Source organism: Boleophthalmus pectinirostris, unplaced genomic scaffold (assembly GCF_026225935.1).
Source record: "Boleophthalmus pectinirostris isolate CB_2022bp ecotype Guang Dong unplaced genomic scaffold, ASM2622593v1 HiC_scaffold_7, whole genome shotgun sequence".
NCBI lineage: Eukaryota > Metazoa > Chordata > Actinopteri > Gobiiformes > Gobiidae > Boleophthalmus > Boleophthalmus pectinirostris.
The window spans coordinates 12,117,908-12,143,388 of NW_026571473.1; the positions used below are offsets into that span (position 1 = coordinate 12,117,908).

General features: G+C 37.6%; 1 protein-coding gene across 1 annotated transcript in view; it reads right to left on the reverse strand.

Moving 5' to 3' along the window:
• The window catches only part of LOC110172256 (ephrin type-B receptor 1-like), a 151,888-nt gene that overhangs the window by 69,052 nt on the left and 57,355 nt on the right, over positions 1–25,481 (reverse strand). Inside the window, exons 2-6 of the mRNA XM_020938094.2 lie at positions 23,874–23,938; positions 22,413–22,703; positions 19,792–20,010; positions 18,062–18,242; positions 7,227–7,382 (exon numbers count right to left, since the gene is read on the reverse strand). Coding sequence (XP_020793753.1) covers positions 7,227–7,382; positions 18,062–18,242; positions 19,792–20,010; positions 22,413–22,703; positions 23,874–23,938 — 912 coding nt within the window. The remainder of the gene's footprint in view (positions 1–7,226; positions 7,383–18,061; positions 18,243–19,791; positions 20,011–22,412; positions 22,704–23,873; positions 23,939–25,481) is intronic.

Here is a 25,481-nt window from a genome sequence, read left to right on the forward strand (position 1 = left end):
TCAAATACCTCTCCTCCGTGGGTCTCTCGCTGAGATAACAGCAAAGTTAACTTCAAAAACTAGGAAGGTGACATCCATATTTTAAAGAGGACAAATCATGCATATTTTCCACTATTTGACACCTCCACTGGAAAAAAGTTGTAGCCTGTTTAAACGTTTCTTATTATTATTCTGCTGCTGGCTCGTGATGCTAACCTTTTGGCCTCCATCTGACATGAAATTAAGGCAAGTTATGGGCTGCCTGTCAACGTTTGCAGCAGAAATTTGAAATATGTACGTTTTATGAGCACAATAGATTACGACTGTTGCCTGAAATGACTCTTAACTTGTTGTAGAATGCAGTGTATGAAATTTTGCTATTCAAATTTAAAATAAGAAGCATAAAAACATAATTCTGGCATAGCAGGATGAGCCGCCACTAACTACAGGTGTAATTGGTATGCACAGAATAAATGTCAGTAAATCTTCTAATTAATTTAAAAGGTTACAGAAGACCATGTTGAGAATAAATTATAGTCACTTTTATCAAACTATTTAATGCCATATAAAGATTGAACAACAGGAACAAAAAAAGCTGGCTGATTTGGGGTGGGAGTGATTCAGCCACAGGTTGACAGCTCAGTCCCAGCTCTGATCAGTATTGCCTTTGTGTCCTTGGACAATACACTTCTCCCATTCCTAGTCAGACAATGTGGAATAATGAACTGTACTCTGGACAAGATCCTCCACTTTCATATTTTATATTTAAATTTTAATTTTAAATATTTAAATTTATGTCCTATTTACACCAGTCTCTTGCTATTTTGTGTTGCTATTTATTTAAAAGTTTATTTATTTAAAACTTTATTAAGTTTTTTTTATGTGGCCATACCAGTTTGTCAAAGCCAGATCTCAGAAGCTAAGCAAGACTGGGCCTGGTAAGAACCTGGATGGGAAAAAACTGGGAAAATCAGGAGCCATAATGGCATGCCAGTCATAAAAACTGTTGGCACTTTACCTACATTGCCTAGTATGAAAGTAGAGTGTGCGTGAGTGATGGTCAGAGGGGCTGATGGTGCAGAATGGCAGCCTCACTTTCCGTCAGTCTGCCCTAGGGCAGCTGTGGCTACAATAATAGCTTACTACCACTGAGTGTGAAGTTAATGAATAATGATCTGTAAAGCGTCTTTGAGTGCCCAGAAAATCTTTATATAAAACTGATTATTATTTTTTACATTTGTTTACTCTTTGTTATTGTAATATAATATGATGTGTGAGCTACTGTGTCCAAGTAATTTCCCTTATGGATCAATAAAGTCTGTCTAAGTCTAAGTCTATATGGTGTTGTGAAATGTGTGTAGAGAGAGGGGTGGGGTGTTGTATGATTTTATTTATTTTATTTTTTGTCTGTTAATGTTTTGTTTTTATTTTTTTTATTATTTTGAAAAAGTATAAAAATAGACACTTGACTCCCATGTGGTGTTTGAGTGAATGATACAGTAGATGGTTGGTGGTATAGGTGCATAGAAGGAACGAAATTGTATAGTCACCTCTATTCATTTAAGATCACCACAAGCTTTGAGTAGCTGTAAATTAAAGAGGGAGTATTATGCAAAATCGACTTTTTGGAGCTTTCGACCATAACGTTGTTTCCACATCGGAAACATGCCTGAAGTGGTTTTATATGTCATCCATGCATGTTTGAATAATCTTCCTTCAAAATCAAAACTGAAACTACTTCAACTACTGTTAATGAGAGAATATAGCATTTTCCAATCAATAAAAGGTAACATGGTGATCTAAATATGTTACGTGTTTTAGTAAATCCCCACAGAGGTGTAAATCCCCTCTTTAAACAATAATATTGAGGCTTCAAATTAACATTTTGTTTTTTAATAAAAATACTTTAAGACTTCTATGGAGAAATAATTGTTAGTACATAACATATTTAGATTACCATGTTACCTTTTATTGGTTTGAAAATGCTGTATTCGCAGGAAACATATTAAAATTTTAAATTCAATTCAGTTTTGCTTTGTTTTATAATGGATCATGCTCTTGACAATTACCTCAGATTGAATTTTTAATATTAGTTTTTTATTAGGACATACAAACTGTGGCAAGGCTGATTCTGAAAAGTAAGAAAAATGTCTCTTCCAAACTGACTCTTGCAAGAACCCATTTCCAAAGCTATCTGCAGGCACTGTGCTATAGCATCCTGGACACCTCTCCCATTTAGAGAGGCTTTCACAATGTCATCCTGACCCACACACAAAAATGCACAAACCACAGCTAACCCACTATAAGAAGTATGGTACAGAATCACATCTACTGCATCTGACTGTCCATGTGAGCTTAGATGAATTTATTTGTATTGCTTTATTTAAAATTGTGATGTTTAAAGGGCCCACTATTTTCTTTTCCCTGTTATAATGTTGTTTCCTCATCAGAAATATAGATGTCGTTGTGTTTTGTTTCATTCACACATATTTAATACACAAACCCCACATTTTTAGCCTGAGTGTTTTGAAAGAATCATCTGGTGTGTATGTATGTTTTTGATGAGGTAACAACATTTTAACATGGCTTAAAGCTCACAAGAGTCAGTTTTACATAATATACAGAAGGACCTTGCAGGAATTTGCAGTTTGTGTAGTTATTATGAAAAACGTAAAGGTGACTCATGTTGCCCTTGGATCAAAAGTACCCTGGCACTGAAGGTATAGCTGTGTAGGCAAACGCATGGAAATACGACACTGTGGGCCAGATAAGTGCACTTTTATATCAGCATCACTGCACTTTGAGAGTCTGCTGTGATCAGTCAGATTATAGAGCTAATTTTAAATGTGAGGATTCTTTTAATTTATTTTATTTAAACATTACAATTAAAGGTTTAGGCACTATGTAACTTTGCTGGAGATGTTATTGTTTTGTCTAGAACTTTAGACTGTGTAAGGGACTTGAAGTTAGATTTTTAGATGCTATGCTGTAGAACTTTCCACTCAAAGCAATAACCCCACCAGAAAATGTATATTAGACCTTTAAATTCAAGTACATATTATAGTAGTAAATTAGTGAGTAATTTTGTTTTTACTTTAAAAGACTCATATTGTACCGTTTCTGATCTGTTATAATTATTTTTACTCATCACAAATATACTTGGAGTTGCGGTTTGTTTCATTCACACATTTAAGACACAAACCCTGCATATTTAGACTGAGTTCTTCTCTCAGACTGAAAACACTCCATTCCACCTTGTGATGTCATGTGGCAATACAGGAAGTGCTCCATTCCGTACACCTTCACTAGCCCTGGAGTTGGCAAATTCTGCTTAACAGATTTGAAGATGTAAACAGACTAATAAACCAGGATTTCTCAAACATGTGTGAAAGAACAAAAACAACAAAAGAACAAAACAGAATTCCAGGTATGTTTTTGAGGAGGTAACAACATTCTAACATGGCCTTAAAGCTAACAAGAGTCAGTTTTGTGTCATATAGGACCTTTAAACCTCCCCTTAAAGCAATATGTCCACATTAAAAAAAGGTAGATCACTTCTCACTTACTAGACTCTGACTAAGCCGACAGAATAGCTTTTTTCACATAAAATATTATTTGGGCCACTTTTGTACTCCCGAACAATTGTACTGCACTTCAATTACCTTGAACTGCAAACCTGAAACCAGAAATACAAAGAACACTTAAAGTTGAGCTATTTGAATGACATCCATCTACAACAACATACGAAAAATCCGCTGTCTGATAGTGCCGGTTAGAGCACGAAGAGGATCATAACCTTATCTCTCACCATTTTATCAGTAGTCATGGAAAACCCAACGCAGACTTTAGATTTCTGCTGGCACAATGTCCCTGAGCGCTTCATGAATATAAAAGAGACAGAGAGGACAGTGCAATGAATGAACCAAGGCTGTGCAAATACAAGCAGTTGAATCCAGGTCACCAGAACGCACTCAGACAACTCACATTTTCACAGTTTCGGTACGAGCTTCAGACAGCGTCCAATGTGATTCATGTCCCAACCTACTTTGCACCATCCCTCTGCGGAGCTGGGGCTGTTCAAAGTCTGTGAGCGTGGAGTTTCCTGGTGCATAGCAATAATGTGGCTTCTTCTACACACTAAACACATATTCACTTCAATGAACGCCCCAGGAATGTGCCACTGTTATTACTTACTGCTCCCCAAATCCCAAACCAAAGAACACAGAGGCGCGCTCGCAAATGAGCTGGTGAAATTAGAGCTGCTGTGATGGATTAGATTGGGCTGCACTGATGAGACGAAGGAGGAGGCCAAGTTGTATGTAATATAAATATGTTAAAGATTCACTGTGTAACTTTGCTACCCTCTTGTCTTCACTGAGATAATTTGCCTGGAATGTTCAGCAGTATTGCATAAATCTTATCTATTTTGCTTTGTTAAATTATTAATGCAGTTGAAATGTTACTGATACTTTGCAGCTGATGTGATCAACAGTCCCTGGGGGTGTGATGACAAAACTAACTAAAGGCACTACTCTGTCAGCAGCTCTGTTAGACTTTAATATGAGTTTACTTTAACACAATCTGACTAAAAAGAGCTGGTTTAGTGAGAACTACAGGTGAGCTGATTTGTGCTATAAACAAGTCTCTCACACATTTTACACTCACAAGCTATCTAGCATTAGCCAATTTTTTTTTTCATTTAGTCACTCTCAGTTGAAAATCAAACACTTATACAGGACCATGAATGCTCATAGGCTATGATCAGACTGCAGGGCTTAATGCACAATTCAGATTTTGTTGTGAAATCTGATTTTTTTTGTGAGGTCGTTCACATTTCCAATTAAATCCCACTTGGATGCGATCTCCAACTCCACCTTTAAACGCCCCAAAAGTGTCTCGCATGAGCATTGGAGGACACAACATCACACACAGAGAGCATGCTCAGTGTTTACAGAAGCCTAAACGCTGGGCTTGTTTCCTAATATACGGTCCAGTTCTTCATTAAATGGACAGGTTACACATCCCAGGGCACTTTGTTTGTTTAAGTCTTTAGCCTCCTTGTATTTGGCTTGCAGGCTCTTTATTTTTTGTTGACATTGGAGCCAGGGCTGCCTGTAGCCATGCTTGGCCATTTCTTTGGCAATCAGTTCAAAAAACGCCCGATTCCGATAAGACCCCTCCAATTTTGACCTGAATACAGCGATCCCCCCAAATATTAATAAACTCACTAACTTCTCATTCCCTCCATTGACTAGACTCCGAGCCTGATGTGTAGGTGGGATGAATGCGACCTGCCCGTTCAGACTGACGTCGCATGTCAAAAGATTGGATATGTATCAGTTTCAGGAGCACATATTCAAGTGGCCTGGGTCGCATTTGAAAAAAATCTGATCTGTGTCATTCAGACTGTCATTAAAAGATTAGATACAGGTCGCATAGGGATGAAAAAATTAGCTTTGGGTCACTTCAGGCTGCAGTCTGAATGTAGCTATATTGATCACAGGCTCCTGAAAATGTACAGTTTAAATCTATTTTGTATTTTTTCTTGAGTTTTCAGACCATCTTAAATCTTTTTGACAGTGTTTGCTATATGTGCATTGTGTCACCATGGTATCTCCTAAACATTCCGCCACAGACATACATGTAGAACTCCCCAAGCGTGATGTCACTGCAAGTTATCAATAGCTTTGCCTAGAATTTTCCATAGTATGGCTTAAATTGGATCTATTTTGCATTTGTCCCGTCACACATGTTCTTCTTGCTTAAACATTGTGCTTAAGTGCAGAAATACCTCTACACAAATTTGACCTGTAACTTGGTCTGGTCACTGGTGTCTCTCTTATCCCCATGGAAATTGGCAAGTTTAATGCCATACTATGAAACATTCTAGGTAATACAATAACAGCTCCATGCAAGAAGATTACAGACCCTACCACAAATATATATTTTCTCATATAGTGTGCTTTTAAGCTTTTAAGTTGAATGAAGAATAAAGTCAGGCTAAAAGGAGTTGAGAAGAGGTTAAGGCACTGAGTATTACTGTAAAACTGAAAACTGATATTCGTGGTGGTGAGTGAACAGGTGAAAGATGCATACGTCCCACTGAAAGGCCCTAGACGTCTGGGAATTGAACCTTTAACCTCCTTGAATTTGACAATGCAAAATGAATTATCTTTGGATGAAAGATTCAGGACAGGCCAAAAATGTTTAGTTTGATGTTGAAAAAATATTTTTGATGATCTTTCATAACTCATTATAAACCCTCATTACAGGGTTGTCAAAAAATGAGACTCGGACACAAAACTGATAGTAGTTACTCATTTGAAGTATCAATTTGAAGTATCAATACTGAAAAATGTGAAACGTTCTAGAGATTTTTGGATAACACAACTAGTAAAAGACCACAAACTTGCTTTTGATTGGAGATCAACACATTCATTTCAAGATTTTGTTTCTCATTTTATTACCTCCGCCAAGGAGGTTATGTTTTTGCCGGCGTTTGTTTGTTTGTTTGTTTGTTTGTTTGTCTGTTAGCAACATAACTCAAAAAGTTATGGACCGATTTTGATGAAATTTTCAGGATTTGTTGGAAATGTGAAAAGGAAGAACTGATTTCATTTTGGGGGTGATCCAGAAGAAATCCTGGATTCTGGATCACTTTGAAATTTTAGTTAACATTGTGGTAAATGGGGCCAAAAATTTTGTTTCTCAATATCTCGGTTAATTATTGACCAAACCCCATGAAATTTGACTCAGGGATGGACAATGGGATTCCTCTTTCATATTCCAAAGGCTGATCCGGATCTGATCCAGAAGACTGATTTTATCGCAATTTATATAAAAAATGGGGGTAGTCCTTGGCGGAGGTCTGCGCTCTCTGAGTGCTTTTCTAGTTATTAATGTGGTACTGAGATCGGTTTTGAGTATAAAGTCCTTTTTAGTATTGATATTTTGTAGCTGATGGCATTAACATTCCCTGCTGGTGTGATGTTAACTGTAGGCTCTGCTCTGTCTGACACTTTATTAGACTTTAATCTGATCTTTATTTTAACACAATCTGATTAGAAAGAATTGACTTGCTGCAACTACAACAGATGATTTGTGCTGTTAAACAAATCTCTCTCAAACAACATCAACCATTACCCCCCCCCCCCCCGGCATGACGTCACTGCAAAGTATCAATTGAAATCAAGTTTGAAGTTTTAGTACAGTGACATTTACACAGAAGAAGAGTAAAAGAGACTGACTAGTGCAGGTGTCCTCTGGCTGGTCCATGTCTCCCCGGTAGTAGCCGTTGCGACAGCCGCACAGAGTGGCTGCCTCGATGGTGGAGCGGCTGTAGAGTGGGCACTGCTGGCACAGCCCTGCCCCCTGAGTCGACTTAAAGGTGCCCTGAGGACAAGCTGTGGACAAACACACAAGAACACAGTGTCAGCATATGATCAATAATACAACCATTATCGTTCATTTTAAAAGGGACACTGCAAGTTTTCTGGTGAATATATTATTGCTTTGTCTGGAATGTTTCACAGTATGGCTTTAAAAATGTCCCTGGTCCCTACTGTGACTGTAATTAGAGCAAAATCACTAAATAGAGGAATTGTTTTTATGCACTTTATGGTCTATGTCTTTTTTTAGTATAGGTCACTAATTAATTTCTAAGGGAAGCAAGCAATTAAGAATTCCATTACACAGTTTAAATTATCTTTCACTGTGTACCTGACAATATATTTCTTTGAATCTAAAATAGAACAGACGCAAGATACAAGTGTTTAATGCCAAACTGTGAAACATTCCTGGTAAAGCAACTACATCCCCAAGGAAACAAGCAGGTGGCGGACTCTCCACCAGAAAAAAATACATAGTGCATCTTTAAGCGGTGATTACAAGTCATAAATCAACCATGTATTTTTATTTTATTATCTTCAACAAATCCTGATATCCTTTATGTATATCTTGTGTGCAGCGCATTTGGTGAAGTTAGTTTAGTGCTGGTGGTACATGCTGCGATGTTGCCAAAGCACAGAGTGGGATTAGGTGGGATCAGGCAGTTATCTTGTTAAGACTCGATCTACACAAACATTTGTCCACATCGTCTCACTGCTTCTGCTGCACATCGTTTCTTCATTACTCAGCCTCTTTATGTAGGTCATCTGAGCTCGTGTTTGGGAGCTTAAATTTAATTCATCGTACAGCATACATACATACTCTCTTTTGTTTGTCCTATATTTCATTAACATTTTCTTGTGCTGACTATACAGTGTGTGTAAGTGTCACAACATGACCTACTTTTACAACCCAAGAAAATAAAATGAGCTTGAAGTAGTCTGCCCGAATATATGAATCTATAATGTCGGGCAAAAATTCAAACATAAAACAAAAATAATAATCTAAAGGTGTACAGTGTAACTTCTGCTTTCTGCTTGTCTCCACTGAAATGACATTGCTTCACCTGAGATGTTCCGCAGTATCGCATTAAGCTTGTTATTTATCTATTTATCATGGAGACCAGCAGGTGACACCTAGACAGACTGGTGCCCCCTAGTGCCTCCACTCAATTTAATTTCTCTCTAGTGACTAGGTCAGGAATCGGAATACACTAGACGGTTTGTAAAAACCCTGGAAGTGCGAGTCCGGGCACCAGCCAATCTATGAAGAGCCATACATTCTGTGTTGTCAACGATTCCCAAGATCGAGGATTTAAAGCTGGAACAAAGAGAATGTTTGGTGAATTTTATCAAGGGGAAAGACGTTATTGTCTTTCTTTCTACGGGATTTGGGAAAAGCTTAATATGCCCCGTTAGCGGCGCATTACATACGTCATGACCAAATAGCAGCGACTGGTTAAATGAAAAAAGTACCCGCCTACCGTCGAGCGAACAAATTTTAATGCTGTCAGGTCAGATGGTTTCCATGAAATGAAACCGGCTGATGAATCAGGCCAAGCCAAGATAAAAGTCAGATCTGTGTAGAGGCGACCTTGGTCACTGTAAGAATACCTATTTTCCAAGTTGTTGTTTGTTTGTTTTTTTTAGGAATAAACACTGAGGATCTCCATTCATCTCCATGGAGAAGCAGAAAAGCTACATAGTGCACCTTTATATGTATTTGTTTCTTTTCTAATGAATGCTCAATGTGTATGCTTTATGTAGTGAGTTTAAAATTTAAGATTAATTCAAAGTTACATGCAGCCAGTAAATAGGAAATGCCACAACTTGGTATTAATTTACTTGTGTAACCATTAGCTACTTTCTGGTCTTTGGGGAGTCATTTAGTTGCCTTAAATGGCTTTGTGAGGATTAACAGCTTTAGGATTAAGATTGGTTACACGGATGTCTAGGGGAAAGCCTTACTCCTGAGAGACTGAGAGTCTACTGCGTGTGCATCTATTCACCACAACATGTAGTCAACACACAACAGCTCATTAGGGCTCAGAGATTAATTACAATGCAAATGAAGACGGTCAAAAAATAAGCAAATGGCAACACTAGAAATGATTTAGGTAATATAATGTTCTCTGTAGAGAAGTATATTCTGCTAACCCTGTAGTTTTAATAAATACAAGATATTTATTTGGAAGTTAAAGGCGCATTATGTAACATTTCCAATTGAATGTCTGTTATCTGGTTGTCTCCATGGAGGTGTTATTGCTTTTTCCCCACAGAGTAGCAATAAAACCTTTGGAAGCAAGCAGGTGGTGCCAGTTACAGGTCAGATCTGTGGAGAGGCAAGTCTACTCACAATAAGAAGCTTCTCAAAATATATATTTTTTTTAACAACAGAAACCTGCAATTGGGTATATGCAAGAAAAGCCATAACATCTCCATAGAGATGTTATGAAAATGTACAAAGTAGGGATGTAATAATAACCGAAATATTGTGATATCGTATTATCAGAATTCTCACAATAATATCGTGGACCATCACAATATATCGAATTACAAATCTCTTTGCTTAAATTAAGAGTTATGGTGCAGCAATAGCTAAAAAAAAAAAAAAAAAAGACAGAGGGAGCTACATAGACCATGATCCTTTGGTCCATTTCAGTGCAAACTACATGAAGAAATAACATTTCTAAGCACTTCTAAATCTTAATTCTTTGGATTAAATCTTGCCAAGCCATTTTAAGAGACAAAAGTATCATACTAACAGTTTTGTTAGCCTCCACACAATATCACAATAAATATATAATAATATATCATACCGTGAGATGTATATCATGAAAATTTTGTACCGATTTGGATATTGTTACATCCTTAACCTTGAGCCTCCTGCCATATCGTGAGCTCTCCCACGATATCGCAAAAAATATCATACCGTGAGGTTCATACCGTGACGATATCGTATCGTGAGACTTGGATATCATTACACCCCTATTACACAGTGCACCTTTTATTGTTGTGGTCTGTGGTCTGTGAACATTTGTTGCAAACCTCATCTGAAATACTTTCTATAAAAATCACATTTAAATGTTATTTCATCAATAAATAATTCAATTTCAATTTTCAGAGTGGTTGTACTAAACTCATCAAGGGTCCACATCTGGCTCATCACGCTGCTTTAAGAATAGGGTCAGATATAGTGTAGTAAAAATGTGCACGTGCGTGTTTTTGTGTGTCAAATCGACCGATAGACATCTGGCTTGTCAAGGTCATTTATTCAAGAGGCCCCTGCTCCTACACATGGGGCGTGTCACCATGGTAACGGGTCCTGCTCTCTGCTCTGTTATCTCTCCATTTCTGCGTCCAGCTGACTGTGGCGTTATTAAATATTAACACTATAGACTGCATAGGTTCAAGTGCATTTGACATAAACACTGCGCAGTGAATAATAAAACAGTATTGAAGCGTAGACTCAGGTACATGTTTAGGTGAAGTAAAGTGACTAGAGCATATAATCAATTTTGTTCCCATTTTTAAGTATTTCATCACAATAGGTTAAAAGGCTGTCATAAGGTTTAGTGGGCGAGAAATACAACTGGCGCCCCTCGTTGTTTCAGGGGGAGAGTGCCTATGTTCCCTTAGCCTTATGTTCCCTCATTTCTATTTTATTTTATTTATTTATTTATTTTTTTCCCCCCCAAAAATTAGACTTTATATTCCCACATTTCCTTTGATCAGTTTGCATCAGATTTTACCCAGTTTCTCCCAGTTTGGTCGTCCATTACACCCAACCTATTATCCACACAAACAGACATTTGAGCAAATCCCATGGACCAGGGAGTCCTGCGGGAGGATAGGGCTTAAATTATAGGGAAATGCAGGAACACAATACTTAGGGGGGTTGCCGTAGGTTGAAATTACTCTGAATCATCCCTTCAAATGTGGTGTAAATATAAAAATGACTGGACTTTTTAGAAACTTTAGAAATAAGGAACATCTTAGAACCTTAGGGAACACAGGGTTGACCCTGTTTCGGGTAGGGCATCTGAAGTAAAACATATGCCAAATATGAAAATGAGTGTACTGACAAATTAATTGCTATATTGACCTGAGAAAAATATATTTGGTTAAAGGTGCACTATGTAAGTTTTTAGTTGGGGGTCCGTCACCTGCTTGTTTCTATGGATATGCCATTGCACTGCCTGGAATGTTCCACAGTATGATATTAAGCAGCTCTACCTTACGTTTATTCAATTACAGATGGTTTTATAGCTCAAAAATACCTAGAAAAACAGGCATTCTGACTGAGCGGGGCTGCCTCTCCACAGATCTGACCTGGAGCTAGAAAGGTTTAATACCATCCTGTGAAACATTCCAGACAAAGCAATAACATCTCTACAGAGAAAAGTATTTGACAGACCCTCCACCAGAAAAGTTACACAATGCAACTTTAAAATACATGGAACTAAATGATAATATGAATATACTTGGACTAACAGAAGTAATCTGGATTTGATGTCTTAGCTACAAATCCATTTCACTGCAATGTTCACAGTATGCCAACTTAAAAAGGGCATTTAGATAAACAATACCATAATCAAAATGCAAATGACTGTATTCTAATTAAAAGCAAAGTGAAATCGAAATAGCCATGTTGTGATCCCAAATATTAAGGCACACGCTGGACCATTGAAAATCGCGTCTACTAATCACGTCTTAAGAATCAAAAGAGGCAATCAAACAACTTAGCAGAAAATCTCTCATTTGTCAAGAACAAATGAGAGCAATTGAGAGAGTGCGATAAGAAGAATAAACGCCACAGCTCAAAGCGCAGTGTGACAAAAGACTCATGCTTCCTTTGATTCCCTATGAGTCTGTGACCGGCTGCGTGGCTAGTTGACGACAATCTCCTATAGCTAGAATACACGCTGCAGATCAGTTATTAAAACCAGAGCTAGTTTGTGTGTATGGCGTGTTAAAAGCCTGCATGCTTCAAAAACTCTTCAAGCATTGTTGGGAGCCCACAGCAGGGGGCGTTAGCGTGCATTCATGTGTGTTTGGGCATCTCCGCTGTGGTGAATATAAAGCAGAGGACTTTTTGAAATTCTGTTTACACAACGAGATGCGCGCCGTGCTTTGAGTCAGGGCCAGTTTCGCCGGATGGTTTGCACAATATGCTGGACTGCTGGGGAAATAAACACCAAGTTTGTGGCCCGGATGTGCACAAGTCAACCATCTGTTCCAATAGAGGATCCAATAGCCCGTTGCCAAGTAGTTATCAGCTGATTGGCAGGAGACCACACCAAAAATAAGCCAAATCTATAAAGACAGACAGGACGGTCCCGTGACAATTCAAATCGCTGTTCGACCCTGCGCTGAGCTGTAAATATAGTTAAAATGAGACAGGTCTTTTTAATATGCGTCACTACAAGAGGTGTCACTACCACATTGGCGGGCTTTGATCATTACGCCTCAACTAGCTCTTTATAGTGCCACATGGATTGTCATTTTGTCATATTAATTTGTTTTTATAGTTGCATCAGTTACTCTACCATATCAAAAGGTGACAACATTAAAGAAAATAGCATATGTGTGTACTTGGAATGTCAAGATTATTTGGTTACACCTCATAATAATGACACTATAAAACATTAAAGAAGACCTATTGTGTTTGTTTCTGCTATATGGTTAATCTATGACACTCTTGGATGATCATGTTATAATTTGGACATTTAAAATCTCAATACTCATCTAAAACGGCTTAATAAAACAAACAAATCTGCTGAGTTCCACTTTAGAAAATTGCGGTGTCCAGTGGAAGCTGACGTTGCTGTAAACATCATCACAAGAAAGAGTTGATACCAAAATAACTACGCAATGCTGCTGAATCATATGTGTATCACAGATTAAGAAAATTAAATTGGAGAATGAAGTTAATACAGAGCAGTAGGTGTATGCCGGTGAAAATAGGGGTTGACAATAAGTGATTACAATTTTTTTTATATAGCACTTTTCCACCTTCAAGGCACTAAAAGTATTTTGCCCAAGAACATAACAACAGCATTCATCTGTGGGAGCTGGAATCGCACCAGACAACCTGTGGGTCAGTGGATTTGACCAATCAACCAAGAGAGTGGGATTCGATCCACCAACCTTCAGATCAGCAAACAAACGCTCTACCAACTGAGCTACTGTCACCCCTTAAAGAGTGCTCAAACATGCATGAATCACTCAAATAGAACTTGGTAAATGGTGAGGGGAAACAACTATAACATGGTGAAAAGCTCTCATGAACTTAATGCACAGAGGTTTTATTAACAGTGCCTATTTATCTCACCATTTATTTCACATTAACTTACTTTATATTTTCATAAAACTTCATTTTAAAAAGCTAGACACTTACGTCTGAATGAAAGAAATTGTGTATTACTGTGGACTGGGTCATGGTCATGTGTGGTCATTAATGTTAAATTATGATGTTTTTTCACAATAATCAGAATGCTAAAATTTGATATTGGAACATTGCTAGTCTTAGTTCAATGTCATGGAAGAAAATGCTAAAGATGCAGCCAGTCGTACATGATTTCGCCTTCATGTGAATCGATTTCCTGTCTTGTTTCAAAGGCAAACATTGACATTTACATTGGTGACCTATACGTGTGTGTTCTTACTGCCTTAACCTTTTAACAGAACAACACCTTTTCACTCTGACTGTATGGCATAAAGGGCTACCTGTGCAAACGCATATATACCAATACACCCTGCTATGGGGAAATAATTGTTGTCACTCGAAATGGCTTTAAAGGGGCACTGTGCAACTTTTCTGGATGGGGTTCTGTCACCTGCTTGCCTCCATGGAGATGCTACTGCATTGCCTGCAATGTTCCACAGCATGGCATTAAATGTATCTTGCATATTCACTCTTTTTATGGCAAAATTTTAAAACTTTTCCATGACTTTTTCATGACCTAAAGTGAATTTTCCATGACTTCACGGCATTCCCATGACCGTCATTCCCATGACCGTCATTCCCATGACCGTCATTCCCATGACCATGGGAACCCTGATATAGTCAGTTAAAGGTATTCTTATCTTATAATATAAATGAATGCATTTATCAAATCAACTATCTCGCTGCCTCACAGATCTGACGTGTAACTTGGCCTAGTGATATCATGTGATGCCACCTGCTTGTCTCAGTGGAGATGAATAAGTATAATGCCATGTTAGGTAAACAAATAACATCTTCATGGAGACAAGCATCCACCAGAAAAGTTACATAGTCCACCTTTAGGCTGGTTACAAAGTTAAAACTTCCTTTTAGAACTGCCCATAGAGTTGTACAGACTTACACCCTCCATCTGAAATTATAACATTAAATTGTAAAATGTCATGAACCAAAATGTAAGTCTATTACAGATTCCTAATTTAGATCAATACTTATATTATTCAATACTGTGCATTTTATGGGAAAGAAATTAGTCGATAATTAATGTAAAACACCACTTCAACTTTAACTGCTGCAGGAGTCGATAAGTGTGACCTGTCTTGATTTAATGCATGTTGTAATTTCATAAGATTTCATTTGGGACAGATAGGATCATATTTATCCTTGTCCTCTCCTCTCGCAATCTGTTTTATCTTCCATACTTATTTTTAACAGCTCCGTCCTTGGTTCGTCTTTTTCAAGTTACTTTCAGAGTTAAATACAATTCTTTTCCTCCTTCCCCCTCTTCCTACCTCACATGTTTTACGTCTTCTTTCCTTTATCATGCCAGTCTGACAGTTGAAGTCATTTGCGGCGGGCTAATCTGACCGGAACACGCTAAACTAATTAACATGGGGATGAAGCGTGCTCACTTATCATGGCACCATATGTACATATATCACCACCTACGCAGTAAATGGAAGAAGCAACTCTCTCAGGATAATAAGAAGTGATTGGTATTACTTCAGACGAGGAAGTAGGGAAGGAGGCCAGATATAAAAGGAAAGGGAGAGGAGGAGGTGGGAGAAATATGGCGTACGCTGAGTTATTTCTGTGCCACGCTCACTCAACTGGGGTTTGCTTGGTCTAATATTAACATATGGCTGCACCCGTGGGCAAAGCTCCATCTGAAAAGTGTATGTTTGCATGTGATTATTGGGCTATGACGGCTCCAAATGACACACTTTACTAGCCAGGACAAAATAAACATTTGCAATTTATAGAAGAGCATTGACTCAGCACTACAGACTGTCTGCATTTAAGTGACTGGATGAATATTCAAAGGGAGAGAATACATTGCACCAAGAAAATTCAGTAGATACTTATAACTATATAGAGCAACTATATACTATATAGAGCAGGAGTCATTAAACTAAGGCCCACGGGCTGACACTGGACTGCCACGCCCCTTTGACCGGCCCTGGAGCCCCTCTGCCCCCTACCACTTGAACTGGCCCGCAATCCTCAAAAGTTAATTACTTTTTGGCAAATAATAACATGTCCACATCTTGTATTTTGTAGATTTATTTCAATCAATTAATTATTTATATGAAGTATTTATATTTATATTTAAATAATTATATGATGTATTTACATTTGCCACAGAATTTGCAGCAGAATTTTCATCACCTGACAAGCTTGAGATCAAACAGCGACAGTCAAGTACTGTAGTGCAGTTAAAGACAGCAAAATGGCTAGTATTGAAGTACGAAAAATTGACAGAGAGTGCCGAGTTTTCAAAGAACAGTGGACGACCGATTATTTTTTGTTCAGTGTAAGGACTGTGCAGTTTGTCTGATATGTCAAGAAAGTGTGGCAGTTTTCAAATAATATAATCTGCATTGCATACAATTCTATTATACAGCATACCCGACCCATCTACCAGACATCACAGTCAGGAGTGATAATGTGGCTTCCAGAGAAAAAAGTTTGGTGACCTCTGATATAGAGCTTGGTGTGTCTGCACATACACAGACAGGCATGCTTCTCCTTAAAAACATACCTGGAGTTGTGTTTTGTTCACACGTTTGAGTGATCCTTTATTATTACTCTGTCTACATATCGGAAACTCAAAATCCTTTGTTCCTCTGTAGTTTTCAAGTTAACAGTTTCTTTTACCAGTTCAGTAGAAATTCCAGCGCTGAAATTATCCAGATGATTCTAGTGAAGATATATGGAGTTTAAAAACAACTCTGTACACACACTTCCGGTATGTTTGGGTGTTTGAGAGAAGATATCAGCTTATATATGCAGGGTTTGTGCGTTAAATATGTTTGAATGAAACAAAACACGACTCCCAGTATGTTTGTGATGTCAGACAATAGCCTAATATGGGCCCTTTAAGGAAAAAACACTTCTGAACTATACCATATTATGTTTACTTTGAATTTACCTAAAATAAAGTTATTCTAAGTTTATGTATAAATAGCTCTCTAAGTTTGTGAAATGTGTACATGTATTCTTGTATTTCTAGGTTTCTCCACTAGTGCATGACTGCTTGCCTCAGCTGCTAATATCAAACCTGTTACGGTTAATTATAAGAAGCATATTTGCTGGCTGTGTGTTTCCTGTCATCACAGCTAATTTGTGCCACAGCCCGTCAAACCTTAATGGCATAACATGGGAATAGCACCTACTTAATTGGATTGTGTGTAAGGTTCGCAGCTATTTCTCCATCAGTCATTCATGTGAAATTGACACCAGTCTGCTATTGGCAACGCATTTAAAATTCTGAATTATGCAGCGGTGTGTGGTGGTGTGTGCTGTGTAGGTGCCATGCTGAGAACAGGGGATCGATAGAAGGACAGATGGACCATGTCAATTAGAAGCTTCTTTAACCTCTTTTTCATGGATGTAACCTTCATCCAAAATCTATTGTGCTCTCAAGTTAGAAATCCATAAACATAAGGAACAAAGAAAGGATCTAAACTGCTATATGCTCTCCCCTGTGTTTTTGCATAAAGACACAATTCCCTGACAGATTACATTTCACAAAAATAAAATCACTAATATGCCAATTGTTTAAAGCCACAGTGCGTAACTTTATAGTAAAAAACTTGACTATTTTTACCTTGTTTGGCCTGCAGGATTCCCCCCTCCTTGCTTGTTTTTTATGGAAATATTGTTCCTTTGGCTGTAATCTTTATATAAAACATATCCATCTCCTTGGTTAATGTTCCAAAGTATGGCATTAACCTTCTATTTCCTTGCAGTCAAGCAGCTGATGTGCCACCTTCAGAAAGTTAACATACTGTACCTTTAATAAGTGCACGGCAAATGTGTGACTATTCATGTATGCATTTAAAGCGTGGGGTTTTTGTGGAGGAGGGTATGCCACATTCATGTCTCCATGGAGATGCTATTGTGCTAGGAATGCTCGACAATATGACATTAAACTTAATTTTCTCCATAGAGACAAGTATGTGACGTAACCAGACCAAGTGATCTGTGAAGAGATAACCCCACTCAGAGTAAAATGCATGTTTTGCAAGGGATACTTGAGCAATAAAAACTGTAATGTCAGATATTTGTGATGTAAAGTGGAATTATAAAATGTAATTTCCCCAAAGTGAAGTTACTGGAATGAAGCAACATCAATGAATAGTAAACTTTTGAATCAGTTTTCACCATGTTGGATCGTGATATGCAGCTGGTTTCATTGGTGTTCCGTATAAAAAGAGCTCATTTGTGGCCATGATAAATTTGGGCTCACCTCGACACAGGTTTCCATTGTCTGGCTCGTATCCCGCCTTACAGCTGCAGCTGCCAATGGGGACCATCCACTCTCCATCTCCATTACAGTACAGCTTTATGGGCACGTCCACTTCCTCTGCGTTGGGGATACAACTTCCTCTGGCGATGACTAACGAGGTGGACTCAGCTCCGGTGAGAGTCTGTGAAAAACAGACAGCAGACATTTGCATATTGAGTAATGGTGAGTCTGCATGATTTACTACGCAGGACTGTCAATGATTTGGACAAAACTGATTAGGCTAGGATCCTCATTCTATTAAAGAAGACATATTGTGCATTTGTCTGCTTAGAATTTATGAGACCCCAGGAACACAATTTAAAATTTTTGACATTTAAATTGCACTCCTGATCTAAAATGGCTAAATGAAAGAAACACATACACCGACTTTCGGTTGAAAATTGATGTTAATTTCCTATTGTCCCTTTACAGTGTGTCTCCATAAACAACAGCAAAAGAACATCCCTTATGGTGCTGCTGGGTCCACCTTAGGATAGTTAGTTTTCATTATATATGCACAACATACACACATGTTAAACACACAAATACTATATTTAGGCACAGTTCTTGTCTCAGCCTGCATTCTAAAAAGAATCCGTTGTGATGTCATGTAGTAATACAGGAAGTGTTCTACTGTGTTTTTAAACTCCATACACCTTCACTAGAATCATATGGATAGTTTCAGCCCTGGAATATCCAATCTCGACTGACTAAATGTAAAAGGTATCTTTTACCTTGAAAACTACTGCTTCATGACATCACAAGGTGGAACAGAACATTTTGAGCTTTAGAGATGTAGACAGATGAATAATAAAGGATTACTCAAACATGTGTGAATGAAACAAAACACTGGGTATGTTTTTGAGGTGGACACTCCATTATAACATGTCTTAAAGCTCACAAGAATCCTTTTTTTTTTTATATAGGACCTTTAAGTCTTACAGGAGAATAAAGATTACTTAAACATGGCATTAATTACTCAAAATGCAACTATAATTGGGTAAATGAGAAGCTAAAACAATTATAAAATTTTGAATGGGCTCTTAAATATGCATAATGTGTCCCTTTTAAACAACATGATGTGGACGATGTGAACAATAATCTCATTATATTCATTTCATACTTAATGCTTACTACAGTTAAAGTCCAAAGTGTTCTGCTCAGTAACCTTGAATGACGAATGCAACTCTGTTTTATGATACAAACTACAAAAGCTCCAGGAGATTCCCAGGGTAAAACTATCAGCTAAAGATAACGTTTATAATTGGACAATACAAAAGCTTTGGTTAGACTCTCAGAAACTCTGCTAGACGCTTGTAAACTCTGATGTTTTTTGCCTGTGTGTCACCCTTGTGCTGAGAATCCGTGCTGTAACATCATTAAAGGTACTGTAGAATGATCTCCGTGCCTCTGCGTCTGTTTTTTTTTTTCTTTTTGGAAGATACAACAGAAATTAGCAACGACTATATATGTCTATAAAATAGAACATTAAACAGCAGATTAAAACATGGTGTCACGGGCTCTAAAGACTGAACCAGCACAGTGAATTTTAAATGGCATTTTGCAGGTGTGATAAACTGAAGCCTGGTGAATATGTTTTTTTTTTTTTTTTACACACACACCACGTGTAGAAAGCAATTACAACTCAATGGCATGTAATTTATGCTAAGTGCAATATGTTTCATCCTCACCTCTGGGAAATAAGCAAAGTTCTGCACCACACTGGGGCATTTCTTATAGAAGACTCGCACCGCCAGCAGTGACATGCAGGCTCCCAGGTCCTGGAAGGCCAAGTGGAAGCCTTTGCCTTTGGAGAGGGGGCCAAAACTTCTGACCTCTGTGTTGACCTTCATCAATCTGCCCCCAAAATCCACCTGGGAGAAGCTCTCATCTGCTGCTATGGTGTCCACCTGCAGACAGATACACATGGGGTTCAGAGTGATGAGAAATTTTGACTGTTGCCATAGCGAAAAACAATTTAAAGTTAAGTATTGTATCTTTTGAATGGGAACAAAAAACTTAAGAAGTTGCAAATAACATGGAGGAAACTGATTTTTATTAGAGTGATGGTCCAGCAGCTAGGTCATGAGTCGGAATACACTAGACAGAATCCCGGAAGTTGTAGACCGTGCACCATCCAATCAGCGAAGAGCTGTGACGTCAAACTCAAGCGCCTGTCTGTGTCCCTTTTGTGGTACAGCACAACAGTAAACAAAGCGGTTGAGATGGATGTAGACAAAGCATTACTTTCTGTGGCTACTTCTGTGGCAGCGATTCCTGAGATCGAGGATATAAAGCTAGAACAAAGAGAATGTTTTGAGTTTTATCGTTATTGCTCTTCTTCCTACGGGATTTGGCACATTACATGCCTCACGACCAAATAGCAGCAATTGGTTAAATAAAAAAGTACCTGCCTAACGTTGAGTGAACAAATTCTAATGCTGCAAGGTCAGACGGTTTCCATGAAGTGAAACCAGCTGATGAATCGGGCTAGGTTGGTCCTAGTTAGGGTTGTCATAAATTATTGATAAAAACAAAGCGATATACCCAGATCTTAAAACTAATATTAAACTTATCAACTGAGCAGGTATTGATACTGGCAAAGCAAGAAAATTGGACTTTTGTGTGACTAGTGTAAGACAACATGATAATGACGTAGAAACTATTATTATTTTGTGTTGAAAATTCTATTACATTCTATTGTGTAAAGAAAGAGTGTTTTTGTATTAAGATTGTGTTATCAAAATTGCTATCACCTTTTCCTTAGTATAGGAATTGATTTGGATTATAAAAAATGTGGTTGACTGAACTCCATTGACCAATTAATCAACTAAATGACTAAAAGATTACAGCCCTTCTATCCACAGTTCAAGTCTGGATGGTGAGTGCCCTTCTTAAACTGTTACCATGGCAATACAATAGACCAAATTAACCCTATTCACTACACCCACTGTGCTCATTAAGGGAGCAGTAATAGCTGTGTACTTGATTTTCTCTACTCCAACTAACGATTATTTTAGTAGTCGATACATTTTTCGATTAGTCTAGTCAAACCTTTATTTCTATTGTAAATTGAGGCTATTTAAATACATTACCAACCAAATAAAGGTTAAAATATGGCAACTAAAGGCCTTAAAATTTAGAATATTTACAATTACAATATATTGTTGCTGAAAACCAGAAATTGTTGTATTCGTTTTTGACATTTGAGATTTAATAATACCACTATCTTTGTTATGGTATTGTTCTGTATGTGTTTTAGAGTCTGTATAACCCTCAGAATGATCCCAATTATGAAAATACAACAGATATTTTTTTTTTATACTCATCTGGTCACAATTATTTTATTTACTGTGGCAGCCCTAGTTTTCTTTTACAATTTTTACCTTGAGGAACAGCGTATGTGTTTTAGAGTCTGTATAATCCTGATAACTATCCCAATAATGAAAATACAACCAGTATCATTAGGGATGCACCACAGACTGTATATATAAATGGAGGGGTATTTTGTGGTCCCTCTCTCTGTAACTGCTCCATAGACCATCATCATTTTGGTCTTAAAATGTTTGTATTAACCCACTCTACATGTTCTTGGTGGACCCTGTCTGGGTCCCTTTTGTGGAACAGCACAACAGTAAACAAAGCATTTGAGATGGATGTAGAAGAAGCCAAACATTCTGTGTTGGCAACGATTCCCGAGGTCGAAGATTTTCACTCTCTGCTTTGTTTGCTGTTGTGCCGGCAATTACTTGAACACCACTGAGCGTTCCAGCGCATTACATGCGTCACGACCAAATAGCAGCAATTGGTTAAAAAAAAAAGTACCCGCCTACCGTTGAGCGAACGAAACCTAATGCTGCGATGTTAGACGGTTTCCACAAAGTGAAACCGGTTCATGAATCAGGCTAAATTCTGATACCATAGGTTTAGGAATCTGCCAATACCTGATATTAATACCAGATACCAGGGCAAAGATTAAATACGGTATTTATTTATTTAACTAAAATGAAATAAGACAAAACAGATCCAAAAGTATTATGTAGCTGTTATTTATTTCTCAAGTAACTGTATAAATAAAAGTTCAAATGTTGTGAGACTTTCTGAGCCCACTATGACCCATTAACAGTCTCATTGCATCATTGTATATGTCCAGCCAGGATATCAACTTACCTGATATATCAATGTTTTTCAGTATTGGCGCTGATACCAGTATTGGATTGGTGCACCTCTAAATATATTTTTTTTATGCTCGACTAGTCACAATTAGTCTATGTACAGTTGCAGCCCTAATTTTCTTGCACATTTTTTTTACCTTGAGGAACGGTGCATTGGCCCAGTACTCCACCCCTTTGACACCTTCGGTCACTGTCCGGTCCGTCTCCAGGTAGTACAGGTTAAAAGTCTCCTTGCAAGACCCAAGCACACTGGGTATGGAAGCACAGTCCCGTACTGTAAACCGAATCTCCACGTAGATCCTCTGGGCTGCCCTTCGATCGATGTAGGTCGTGAGCAGCCAGTTGTTTTGGCTGGGTTCAAAGACATTGCAGACTTGGTACGTCCTAATAGTGTTGAGATTCTCATCATATCCGCTCACCTCCTCCCACTGGAATATAAAAAAAAAAAAAAAAAAAAATAGTAGATGGCATAGGAAATAAATAGACAGAACAGGCTAGCGTGATTAATGGGTTTACCAAGTCCTGACAAATTAAAGGCTCTACCCCTCCTTCTCCTTTCTTTTCATGGCCCCCTCCCTCCTTCCTTTCTTTCTTTCATTCATTTTGTTTCTCTTCCATCTTGTACTCTGCTGTTCGGGGACAACCATTCATCACAATTAGGACCTGTACCTCTCACAAACATAGGGGTTTACTGTAAGGAAGAAAACCAAGCACAAAAACATAGCGAGCTAGCTTTGAAACAGTGCAATGGTTTTCCAAGCTGTTCTTTTGTTTGGTAGCCTGATACATCGGATAACGAATTTTGAAGCACGATTTATTGCTACAGACAAATATTATGATAAATGATAATATTAAAACTATTTTATGCCACTGATTAAGATTTAAATGAAGCAATATAATACCAGTAAACCATTTTTAAAGGTGAACTATGTAACTGGTGGAGGGATCGCCATCTAATCATTTTCATGAATATGCTGTTGCTTTGCTTGGAATTTTCCAAGGCTTTAAATTTATCTGTCTTTGCACTGCATTTATTTCATTATAGGTTCAAAGCCACATTAAAAACACTCATTCTTACAGTGAGCATGGTCACTTCATCACAGATCTGATCTGTAACTTGGTCTAGTGGTAGTGTTACCTGCTTGTTTCCAGTGATAGATAGGTTTAATGCCATTCTGTGTGAGACAAGCTGGTGGCGGACCCTCAACCAGAAAAGTTACATAGTGCACCTTTAAATGGACTATATCATTAAAAGGCCTGAGGTGCAACAAATAAATAGAATGAATCAATAATTAGCCAGAAAAGTGACAAATCTTCTACTAAAATAACACAAATCTCCTTTTTGCAAAGAAATTTACAGATGATAAATATTGAGTCCTAAAATATATAGTTCCAGTATAGTATTAAAATAATATAGTAATTATCGTGACAGGCCTACATCTGATTTCATTTTGTAGAGGTAAATTGTGTCACCTTGCCGTGGTAATTAAGTTTTGACGGACTGGTTAATGGGATGGGTCCAGTGCGCTAACAGCTCTCCCAATAGGAAAACCAGCCCCCATGCGTTGGAAAAACACACCTCTGCACAGTGTTCTTACCCCATTGGCAGGGAACGAGATCCAGCCGAGCTCCGCTGTGGCTGTCCTCGTGTCCATCACCGTCTCTGTGGGGCACAAAGACAAACAGGAACAGGGAAGTGAACAAAAAGCGACGGGATACAGACTGGAACATGCTTAATTAGAAAGTCAACTCAGATTATATTTACAAGAAATGTCCAGTGTATGAAGGAAAGAGTAAACAATCAATTTATGTTTTTTTAACTACACTTAAGGATGCAATAATTAATCAGAATTGGCTGATTGACTATTAAAATAATCATATTTTAATGAACATAATCATTATCTGGACTATACTGACTCAAAATATGCCAAAGACCTGTGTAACAAAGACATCAGAAATATTATTATTATTTTCATTCATAAACAACTTAATCCCTAATCATTCTACATAAAAGCCTTCAACCAATTTTAGGTTACAAATTTTGAAAAAAATAATCCAAATGTATTCAATAGAAGTAAGCATTTGACTAGATGACTACTTGGAAAAATGATTGCTAACTAGTCTACTACTAATAATTGATAGTTGCAGCCATAATTCCATTTTTACTTTGGTTACTGAGCCAAATACTACAAAGATGAGTAGGCGTACAATGAAACCCATTTTTCATGTAAACAGACTTGTTCAAAATAATGGTACCACTGTATTTGCTGTGTAATACTACACCATGTGCAGCCAAATTACGAATCAAATCTATAACATCTAGTCTAATATTTCATAACATACATTTTAGCAAAATGGAACATTAACTGATTTGTATTTTCTTAACCTTAATTTTCATAATCTTAATCCACAGTAATGGTTATTCACATAATTAATTCCCACCTAATAACTATACTTGATTAAAAATAGGAATATATATTAGTATTTATTTCCCAGTCAAGCTAAGACTAAGATTTATGCAGGTATTATTAGTATTGATTTAAAATGCATACAGCAGAGACAGAGTTGGCTCACAGAACAAACATCAACAATGCAATCCATTTATAACACTGCCCTTATACCAACCTATGCTGTGATTATCATTAATTATAAATGAGAAGAAGACTGTATTAACATCCTTTAGTAGGTTATTTAAGAGTTTTAGTTTTAAGATTTGTAACTGTTCATTGTCAGACTCTTGTGTGCCGCCTCGCCCTGTTGTCTGTTGAGCTCCCAAACAACACACATTTTAATACATCAAAATCACATTTTTGCAAATGACCAAACCACTAGACCAAAGATGAATATTTAATAGGCCAGTTAGAAAGCCTTAAGTACCCCATTTAACTGATTGAACATTAGGTCCCACTATTGTTACACACAGTTGACTCATGTGAGCTTTAAGCCATGTTTTAATGTTGCTACCTCTTCAAAAACATACCTGGAGTTTTGTTTTGTTTCATTCAAACATGACTGGGTGACCCTTTATTAGTCTGTCTACATTTCCAAAACTCAAAATGCTTTGTTCCACCTTGTGATGTAATGAAGCAGCAGTTTTCAAGTTAACTGCTCCTTTTACGTTTTGTTCAGTAGGGATTGGAAATTCCAGGGCTGAAATTATCCAAATTATTCTGGGGACATAGTGAAGGTGTATGGAGTTTAAAGAC